An 11,274-nucleotide genomic window follows, 5' to 3' on the forward strand; every position below is an offset into this window, starting at 1 on the left:
GACCAGTTTATGGCACTGAGACACACTGCAAAGGAACAAGGTCACCAAATGTCACAAAGTATCTAACAACCAACAGTGCAATGTGCACGCCTTATAGTTCAGTTGGTTTACCAAAAAAGTAAACTCCGTTATCTTCAGAGATTTGAAACTAAGCTCTATATACAAAAAAGTGGGTTGGTTTCTCTTTATCAATGACATTTCATGTGATAACAGTTTTTAAAAATAAAAAGCAAAAAGGAGATGAAGAGCCTCAGTAGATTTTGAAGTTCATTCAACCGACAGATCATATTCATGGTGATGCTTGCCAGACACAGCTACTAAGCTAGAAGGTAGTAAGATGCCAAACAATCAACCACTTAGCAAACTGGAGGATAGGCCCTGATAACCAAAAGGTAAATATAAGATTTAGTAAAAATCAGTTAATACTTTCAATCAATTCAAAAGTTAACTAAAAACTAGAAAAAAAGCAATTTCATTAGGTTAAAATTCATTAGGTTAAATATTAAAAATTGCCTGTTCACCTAGAGGCAAGAATTATTAGTGCTGTGAGTTACTAAGTCTCCTCCAATCAATGACAGCAAGGTTATCCTCTAGCCTCTACACATACTCCCATATATGTGTAGATAATTTGGATCAATGCATGTAAGACCTCTGCAAAACCCAAAGGACCTCAACTATTAAGAGGTACCAGTAGCCGGGCAGTGGTGGCACATGCCTTTAATCCCAGCACTTGGGAGGCAGAAGCAGGCGGATTTATGAGTTTTAGGCCAGCCTGGTCTACAGAGTTCCAAGTCAGCCAGAGCTACACAGAGAACCCGTCTCGAAAAACAAAAAAAAGAAAGAAAGAAAGAAAGAGAGAAAGAGAGAGAAAGTGAGAGAGAGAGAGAGAGAGAGAGAGAGAGAGAGAGAGAGAGAGAGAGAAAGTAAGTAAGTTAGTTCCAAGTAATGAAAAAGAGGTTAGTAACATTCCATAAAAACACCTGAGACTAAATACATGTGGAAATGGATCCTGAGGGTGCCAAACACCAAGAGAGTTAACTGCAGATAAGTTTGTAGAAGTAGGCTTACTAAAGACTCTCTGTTCACTACACTACTGAGGACTTGCTCAATTAACAACACCTAGACTGGATGTCAGCCTGCACTACAGTCAATCCCCACTAAATCTGTATCAATAGATTAGACACTAAAAATGAACAGATCAGTAAGTATGCACACACAGCAATAAAATAGTGGGCTGACCAGATAGCTCAGCAAATAAAGCCTGAAACCCTAAATTCAGTCTATATAGAACCCACATAAATACAGGAGCAGTAAATCCATAAAACCATCATCCTCTAGAAAACACACACACACATGCACACATGCACAGAAGCACACTCACAGGTTTTAGAGAACTATTTTTGTTCAAAGAGCAAACAAAAAAAAAGGAAGTGAACAGTGCTTCACTACTCATAAAGCAGAAGTACTCTGCAAAGTGGAAATGCGGCTGGGGGTAGGGAAGATAATCTGAAAAATTCTAAATTCAGGAAAATCAAGGAGGATAAACATAGAAAAACTGGCCCTCAGGGAACATCACAGTTAAAACTGCTGATACTTAAAAAGATAAAGCAGGGCCAAAGATATGGCTGAGTTGGTAGAGTGCTTCTAAATGCCCTGGGTTAGATAACTGGCAGGCATAAGCTAGGCACAATCCCAGACTTTCCAGGGGTAGAAGCAGGAGAGTGAGAAATTCAAAGTCATCCTCAGTCACAAAGACAGCTAGGGCCAAAAGATACTGTAAGAATAAATAAATAAAATACATTGTATGCATTTATGAAATTCTCAAAGAATTAATAAAAACTGATTTTAAGTTAACAGTAAAGTTCAAGAGACAATAAAGACATTTTTAAAAATGCTAACGGTAAAAGCAGGTATACATATAGAATTCTATAGATTCTATACATATAGAATTGAGTAAAACACATTCTTAGAAAATAAAGACTTCTAGAGATAAGCAAAAGCTGACTAAGTCAAGGACAACAGAACCAAAGCTATCCCTGCCAATTTGGGTATGAGGGGAAGGCAGAATGTGCTGAGCTGTACTCAAAAGATCTAGAGAAACACACTGATAGCCTGCCTTCCTTGGAGCCTCAAGCTATGTTTATATCTGTCAGCCTAGATTCACAAACAGGAGCCTAGCATAAATGAGCTCTGAGAGGCTCCACTCTGATGACAGAAACAAATGCAGAGTCCCAGACTTAGCTCAGAAAGTCTTGTGGAACAGTTGAGGGAAAGACTGAGAAACTCAAAAAGGACAGTGACTCTACAAAAAGACCAACAGCATCTAACCTGGACCCTTGGGGGCTCCCAGAGACTCAATCACCAAATAAAGAGCATTCAAGGGCTAGACCTAACTGCCACCAACCCTGCTCCCACATATGTAGACGTACAGCTCAGTCTTCATTTGGGTCCCCCAACAACTGGAGCGGGGACTTACCCCTGACTCTGTTGCCTGCCTATGGACTGTGCTCCCCTAACTGGGCTGTCTTGTCTGGTCTCAGAGGGAGAGGATGTACCTAGTCCTCAGTGACTTGAGGTACCAGGATGGGTTGGTTCCAAGGGATGGACCTCACCTTTCCCAGAGGTGGAGAGAAGGGGGGGAGGGACAATGTGAGGGAGAGACTGGGAGGAGAGGTGGCTGCAAGAAGGATGTAAAGTGAGTGAATAAATAAATAAATGGGAAAAATAAAAAGAAGAAATATTACCATGCTGGGCGGTGGTGGCACACGAGGGTCACCTAGCACTCAGGAGGCAGAGGCGGGTGATGAATTTGCGGCCAGTCTGATCTACTGAATGAGTTCCAGGATGACCTGGGCTACAAATAGAAACCATGTCTCAGAAAAAAAACAAAAACAACCAAAAAAATTAGCTAAAATTTTTACGGAAACCAAAAACTAAAGGAAAGAACAGCAACACAAAGGATAATATAAAAGATCTGTTTCCCAGCTGTCTTAGAAGTTCTATTGATGTGAAGTGACGCCAGGACCACAGCAACTCTAATAAAGGAAACCATTTAACTAAGGGCTTGCTTACAGTTTCAGAGGCTTAGAGAGCATAGTGACAGGCATGAAGCTAGAGAATTAGTTGGGTTCTATCTACATCTGATCCACAGGCAGAGACAGAGACTGAGCCTGGTATGGGCTTTGGCCAATGACACACTTTGTCTAACAAGGCCACACCTATTCCAACAAGGCCACACCTTCTATTCCTAATCCTCAAATAGTACCACTTCCTTCCTGATTATTAATCATTCAAATATAGGAACCTATAGAGGCCATTCTTATTAAAAAAAAAAACACTAGGTTTTGATTCTCTAAAATGTAAATATCGGGGCTGGTGAGATGGCTGAGTGGTTAAGAGCACTGACTGCTCTTCCAGAGGTCATGAGTTCAAGTCCCAGCAACCACATGGTGGCTCACAACCATCTGTAATGATATCTGATACCCTCTTGTGGGGTGTCTGAAGATACAGTGTACTTACATATAATAAATAAATAAAAATAAAAAAAAGTAAATATCATCTTATGATTCTAGAAAAGATAAGCACAAAGACAAATGGCAGATTAGGAAATGCCAGGAGCTGGAAGGAGAAGTGGGGACTGATTACGTAATGGGTATAAACAGTTATTTGGAAGCGATAAAAACAGCATGGAACTAGACAAAGCAGTGACTGTACCACACGATGTACTGAATGCCTCACAACTGTCTACTCTGAGATGGCCAATAAGTTGTGTAGTTTTCACTTTAAAAAATATTAAATGGCTACCATTAAACAACAGTCACCTGGGTCATGGGACACCTAATTGTTTGACAGCTATATACAGCAGCAGCACACAAACAATGAAAGAAAGGGAGATGAAGGACTACAGATGTTTACACTCTATGTGAGGGGGAGTCTAGCAAAGGCCATGCTTTACTTAAATTTCCACACTGCAACTCTTTGGGTGACCATTAAGAAGCAAAAATGATGGTGATAAGCCAAACTGAAGTTGTATTTCATAAAAAATGGGCAAAAACACTTAAGGTTCACACAGTTTACAGGTATGGCCAAGGACTCAATCCCTGGGACTGGAGTTTAAGGTCAGTTTAAGGCCAGTCAGGGCCTCACAAAAAAAAAAAAAAGTATCAAAAGAAACTAAGAGAAAGAAAATAGACAATGGACTTCAACCTTACAATAATGTGAAAAGTCTTCAACTGGGCTTTTGAAAGTAGGGGCTGGGGGCTGGGCACGGTGGCCATTCCTTTAATCTCAAAGGCATAGGCAGGTGGATCTGAGTCCAAGGTCTAGGAGTTCCAGGACAGCCAGGGCTACAAAGAGAAACCCTGTCTCAAAACCAGAAGGAAAGAAAAGAAAGGAAAAAAGGGAGGGGATAGGGAGAGGAATAGGGAAGGAAGGCAGGCAGGCAGGCAGGCAGGCAGGGGCTGTCGTAAATAAATTTTTTAAAAAAGCAAGATCCAACTACATTTTGTACACAACAAATGCAGTTTAGATTAAAAACAAAAGTACTGGAAAAGTCATCACACAATGAACCTGGAAATCTAAAGACACTGAACACTACCAGAGATAGACAAACATTCCATCATAAAACACCCAGTCCAGGATACAACAATCCTGAACATGACACACCATATAAAAGGGTCTGTGAACAGAATTGAAATCTATACATATATATTCAGTTACTATCTTACAAAACTGCCAAAATAGCAAGGGTAGTTTTAAGTTGAATATTGCTGACACAACTGGATATGTATGAAGAAAAGAATGTCCCTCTCACACTACACACACATAAGCTCATAATTCAGGCCACAGGTTAGAAGCTAAACCCACAACATTTCTAGGTGAAAATGTAGAGGAATTTTAATCCAGCAACAAAGCTGCTCTGGCAAGGGATCATATCCAAAGACCTTCTAGGTTTATGTGATCTGGCTGGAATAGACAGGCCTTTAATTCCAGGAGACAGAGATCTGCTCTGAGTTCAAGGTTACCCTGGCATAGAGCAAGTTTCTCGGGGGAAAAAAAAAGAAGAAGAAAAAAGCAAAAAGAACCTTTTTTAGGTCCAGGTATGATAACACATGCCTTTAATCCCAGCACTCAGGAAACAGGCATTCCGGTCTCTAGTTCTACTCAGTTTTGTTCAGTCAGTTAAGTTCAATGCAGTGGAGTTGAGTTTGTTCTTGAGTTCATGCAGTTCAGTGAAGGTCAACAGAGGCAGGTGAAGCCAGAGAATAAGGAGGAGCCAGAAGATTAAATATCAGTTTGAAGTCAAGCACAGCAATTCAGTGAGAAGGAAAGAGAAGCCAGATTAAATCAGTCAGCTTGAAGAGGGGTTTGACCCAGAACACCTGAGATGAACCACCCAGCCAGAGCTCAGAAAGAACTGAAAAGGGTGACCACAGGCCTCCAAGAAAACAATTACATCAGGCAAGTAAAAGATACTTTTACAAGAAAATTTTTGACTTTGAGTTACACAAGTATTTCTCAGGATACAAAAAAACACAGGCCATAGAAGAACAGAACTGATAAGAATCAGCTGACATTTAAACAAAACATCTACTCTTCAGAAAAACACTAAAAAAAAAAAAAAAAAATACAAGCCGTGGGGAGAGGACATTCTGAATACATGCCCAAAGTTCACAAGGATGTCTTTAAACTCAGTAGCACAAACAACCCAAGAACAAGCAGCAGATCTGAACAGTCTCAAGACAGACCAGAAATCACCCGACAAAAGCAGAGGCACATGTAAATAAAAGACAGTAAATAAAAGACAGCAGACCTACTACTGCCCACCTCTATCAGGCTACAAGACCAGCCAGCATTGTGTCACAGGTACTAGAGTCAACAACAGAGTCTGTCAAACAAATCAAACATAATGTTGGTGACATTTAAATTGAATTTCTAGATTCAGATGGAGAAAAGGAGCATTCCTATAATAATTTGATTCAAGAACATGGAAACGTGAGCCATTTAGCAAATTCCTCCTTAGTTCCTCAATAAAATTTCACTGTACTTAAGTCTTGTGTATTTTGAGGTTATTTCACTTACAGACACTATAACTTTGTAAATTATATAGATGTCTATTTTTGGTACCATTTCTACTAGCATACGTTTTATCTTTTCTAGGCTGGTCTTCAACCTAACCATCCGTCTACACTGAGTTTTTCTTTTGGTTTCAGTGGTTCTACTATTACCAAATTCTAAAGAGTTTGTTTCCATTTTTTTTGGTTGTTTGTTTGTTTGTTTGTTTTGAGACAGAGTCTGATCTGGAACTCAAAGAACCTCCTGTGGGGGGATTAAAAATGTGAGCCACCATGCAAGCAACAAGGACTTTTCATAATATGTTAAGGAGCATCCATTGGCAGTTACCATCTTATTGTGAATACATTGAAAATTTCTCCATCATTATTCCTATTATCCTAGATCCTAGATCCTACAGGTATCTAGTAATGACTTTTAAATAGTTAGCCTGTATTCTTTGAATTACTAAGACTTATCACAGTATCAAGTATCACAGTATCAACTGGGTGCTGGATGACTGGCATTAAAAAAGTTATCGAGTCATGATTTTTTTTTTCCAACGTACTAAGATAAATTACAGCAATATATCGATAGGGAAAAAAACTTGGACAGTGAATCATGATTCTTTTGACATGATTAGATCTGATGACCTAATAGTATACAGGATTTTCATTTCTATGCTAATAGGTGTAACACAACTATAATCTTACTTAGTTTTTTGTTGTTGTTGTTGTTTGTTTATTTGGGGGGTTTTGGTTTTTTTTTCTTCGAGACAGGGTTTCTCTGTATAGTCCTGGCTATCCTGGAACTCACTCTGTAGACCAGGCTGGCCTCGAACTCAGAAATCCGCCTGCCTCCCAAGTGCTGGGATTAAAGGCATGCACCACCACTGCTCTTTACCTAGTTTTAAATCAAGATTTTCACTAAACCCATAAAATGGACTTGGGGGTTTAGTTTTGTCTTGCTTCTGTGCTCTATATTCCAGAATTTATAAAAAGAAAAGGTTTTGGAAGTGTGATGGAACTTGTGTACAAGAGTATCTGGACTAAGAGATTTGAAAGGGAAAGTCACTACTAATCCTACTAGTCTAAGCTTGGCCCATCCAAGCTTAGATAACTTCTGATAACTATGTTCTGAGTTAATAGTTCCTTATCACATATTTCATTTACCTTTTCTAATTTATTACTATATAGTAACTTTTTAAAATCTAATATTTTATTTTTCATTTATTTGCAACTTTTCCCCTTGACCAGTCTTTAAAAGATCTGCATAGCTTAGTAGTCTTTTTGTTTTGTTTTGTAACAGGGTCTCACATATCACAGGCTGACCTATAACATATGCATATGATGGAAATGCAGCTAAGGAAGATGAAATTCTTCATCATCCTGTCTCTACCTCCAGAGTGCTGGGACTGCAGCTGTGAGCCACCAGGTCAGGTTTTATAAGTTGCTGGGATCAAACTCGGGGCTTCCTGCCTGCTAGCAAGCACTCTCTCAACCAGGCTGCATTCCTAACTCCCCTTATTAATCTTTTCAAGAAATAATCTTTTGATTTGGCAAATCCTTTTGCTCTCTGTTTGGTTGGTAACTTAATGTTCATTTCCCAAAGAAATTCTACTTAAGCATTAATCCAAACTGCCTTCAGCATCTAAGGTAAATCACATTCCAATATAAAGTCTAGTTTCACAACTTAACCTTCAACATACAAACTGAATTATATGATTGTCGGGTGTATGAATAACAGGGAATAATCATACACAAATGTTCCTATCTACACCCACACCACAGTGTCTTTGCCTAAAGCAGTATCTTGAAGGCAATTAAGTAATGTCGTGTGCTAGTCCCATAAATAACTTTTTCTAAGGTTGTGGCTACACATCTGCATCAGGACAAAAAGATACACAGCTAAGTGGGCAATTACTGCTATAGCTTAATAAAACTTAACTAGAAATAACATCTCCAGTTACATTACCGAGATGTCATTTTAAATTTGCAGTTAACAAGGACCTGGCTACCAGTAATGGTCACGTTCCTTTTACACTACCACCACCACTCAGGGCTAAAAAGCACTATCTTATTCTTTACCTAGCTATGGAGGCACACTACCTGATTATGAACACTTTGGGGTCAGTTTTTGTCTTCTGTCTGAAACTGAATTTAAGGCAGATCGCTAAAAAGTTCAACATGCAGCATGGTCCTGGTTATGGTCACTTGATGAACCTTCTCTGGAACGTGATTTTATACATCAACTTCAAAAAACTTGTAGCAGTTCCCACTACACAGAAGTAACTCAGAATTCAGTGACAGGATGCAAAAAAGTCACAGAGAACAAAGAGTTGAAAGAGACCAACGTTCAGATGCCTGATTTGCTCGAAGTACATCGGTTAAGAATACATGAACACATTTCGCTGGGCAGTGGTGTCGCACGCCTTTAGTCCCAGCACTTGGGAGGCAGAGGCAGGCTGATTTCTGAGTTCGAGGCCAGCCTGGTCTACAGAGTGAGTTCTAAGACATCCAAGAGACTACATAGAGAAACCCTGTCTCGAGAAAAAAAAAAAAAAAAAGAACACATTTCTTTGCTCTCTGGCTACAAAGAAAGACGAAAGGCCTTTCGCTAATGAAACTCAGGGCCCCCTTACTTTTTCCCCTCGCTTTGGAAGGTGAAACTTTAAAGGGGACGCAATAGAAAAGAGCTTTCTAATGTTGAGAGATCAGGTATAATAAAGATCTTTTCTGAAGCATAATCTAAGGCTGCGCAGGTCTAACAAGCAACCCAGGCTGGTCGGCCGGATACTGGCCGCAGACACCGAATGAAGAGGGTAGAAGGGTTAAGAAGAGGAAAGAGAACTAAGCCTGGAACAAAGGAAGTGGAGCTGCTCTCAGGGCGGGGGGATTCCGCGAGCTGATGTGGAGAAGAAGCCTGAGGACGTGGAGGGGGTGCGTGGGGGGCAGACTCACGGAACTTGGAGGTGGAGGTGTTGATGTTGATGGTAGAGCTGGGGGTGGGGGCAGGAGCCGCCTTGGCCACCGCGGCGGCTGTGTCGCAGCTCTTCAACATCATAATCACCCCGTTTGACTCCGGCAAGGGCGGAGGCCCCATCGAGAGCCCTTCCTTAGGACCCTTCCTGTCCATGGAGCCCGCGTGCACAGCTAGCAGCTGTCCCCCCGGGAGTTCTCGGCCAGGATCTGGGATGGACGACGAGGGCCGCGGCGGCGGCGGCGGGGGCAGCGGCGGGGCCGGTGGAGGCTGCCGGAAGCTGTCTGCGGCGGCCTCCCAGTTGTTGTGATTCTGGTCGTCCATCATTGCCTCGTAGGTGAGCATTTCCTCCTCCTCCATGCTCTCCTCCATCCCGCCGGGCCGCAGCTTCCCAGGCACCTACCCGCCCACCTCAGCCCTCGGGCCTGGGAGCACAGCAGCCGCCTCGAGTTCACATCGCCCGGAGCCCTCGCGAGTGCGGCGGAAAATCCAGTGACGCACCGATTGCTTTCGCCCTCCGTCAGGACGACTCCGCCGGAGGAACCACTGACTGCGGTGGGCACTCCCGGGGTCTGATTCTGAGAGAGGCAGCCGCAAAGCGGCGACGTCCCTCACGACATTTTACAGCAGTTTCTTCGGGCAATTGGAAAGGGCTCTGGGAGAGCGGCCAGGAAAGCACGTGATGCGAGGGACAGCCAGGAGAAAGCTGGGCGAAAAGGGGGAGGGAGTTATGAGTCACCGCAACGCGAATGCACACAGCCGCGCGTTTCCCTCTCCCTCCCCTCCCCCCCCATCAGTTTAGGCCAGGTGTCCAGACCAGGATTCGCTGGCCCCGCCCCCGGCCGACATTACGTGATAAAGGACTTTGGTCTGCGCACGCGCGTTCTCTAAACTTTTTGCCAGAACTCGTCTGGGTGTGCCCGAGAATGGACGAAAAAAGTCTCCGCAGTTAGACTTAACAGTTCCCCCCGCCCTTTTTTTTTTCTTTTTTTTTTCCTCAGCCTCCTGTGTGTCCCTTCATGCCCCATGCTGGCTAACCTTTCCATAGTGAGGTTCCCCCACCGACACACGCTTTTTACCACCTAGGCCTTGACCTCGCAGCCCGAGCCTTTGCTTGGGGGATGAAAGGAGGGTCGAAGTAGGCCCTGGGTACAGACTCTAAAAAGGGTAGACTGCTGGGTGTGCCCTTTTTTAGCCCTAGGCATCCCAAACTGAGAAAGACAGAATATTGCTTCAGAAATTGCACAGTACGCATTCCTTCCAAGAGTATGTGAAACATTTTCAAAGGATAAACATACTGTGTCCCTAAGCAAGTGTCTCTGCATGTCTGAGGACTGACATAACCACGTTCTGTGACCACTGTGCAGTTAGAAACTATTAGGGTTCTCTAGAGTCACAGAACTTATGGAATGCATATGTTAAGAGAAATTTTTGGGATGACAGCCTGCAATCCAACTAACCCAACAATGTCCAGCTGTGATGGGGAGGTCAAAGAATCTAAGTAGTTGCTCAGTCCCACCAGGCTGCGGCAGCCTCCCAGTTGGTCTTCTGTATAAACTGGAATCCTGAAGAAATAGGTTCCAAAAGATGTGCTGGCAAGTAAGGGCAAGCAGGCAAAGAACAAACAAATCAAAATCCTTCCTTTTTCCATTGTCCTTATGTAGGCCTCCAGCAGAAGGTGTGGCCCAGCTTAAAGATGTGTACCACCATGTTTGGACCTAAACTTGTCTTTACTTGGAACTTGCTCTGTCTCAGGCTGGGCCTGAACTCTAAGATCTGCTTGTCTCTGTCTCCTAGAACTAAATGTGCATACCATCTTGTCTGGGCCTAAGCTTTTCTTGGCCACTATGCCTCAAGTTCTGGATCAAAAATGTATGTCATCCCATGTCAAGATCCGGTGTCTTCTAGCTTCAAGATCTAGATTGCAGGTTCACTCCATTTCTGAATTGTAGTTCATTCCAGGTGTGGTCAAATTGACAAACCAGAAATAGCCATCACAGAAACCAATAACTGAAGGATAACTGGTAAGTCCCCATTGTGTTACTCTTTTGATCAACTCATCTGAAAGTCATAATGAAACTCACCTGAAAGTCATCATGAAAACCTTTGGAACTGATGAGATTGGTACAATTATAGTAAACTTTTCAAGGAAGGCCCTATTCAAGGAGTTTTTCCCAGCACACTGGTAAATACTGAACTGTCCATGTGTATTTTGTTAAGATACTCCATATCTAACAATGCTTT

The 11,274-nt window shown here is 42.4% G+C and overlaps 1 protein-coding gene across 2 annotated transcripts in view; it reads right to left on the reverse strand.

The window, feature by feature from the left end:
* Positions 1–9,421, reverse strand: part of Cacul1 (CDK2 associated cullin domain 1) — a 56,004-nt gene extending 46,583 nt beyond the window's left edge. For both annotated transcript variants that reach the window (XM_028775227.1, XM_028775218.1), the window contains exon 1: positions 9,012–9,421. In XM_028775227.1, the coding sequence (XP_028631060.1) occupies positions 9,012–9,402 (391 nt within the window). In that variant the 5' untranslated portion in view covers positions 9,403–9,421. The remainder of the gene's footprint in view (positions 1–9,011) is intronic.
* Between the last annotated feature and the right edge of the window lie 1,853 nt (positions 9,422–11,274).

The sequence above is a fragment of the Grammomys surdaster genome, unplaced genomic scaffold (assembly GCF_004785775.1).
Source record: "Grammomys surdaster isolate TR1022 unplaced genomic scaffold, NIH_TR_1.0 66, whole genome shotgun sequence".
NCBI classification, from domain to species: Eukaryota; Metazoa; Chordata; class Mammalia; order Rodentia; family Muridae; genus Grammomys; species Grammomys surdaster.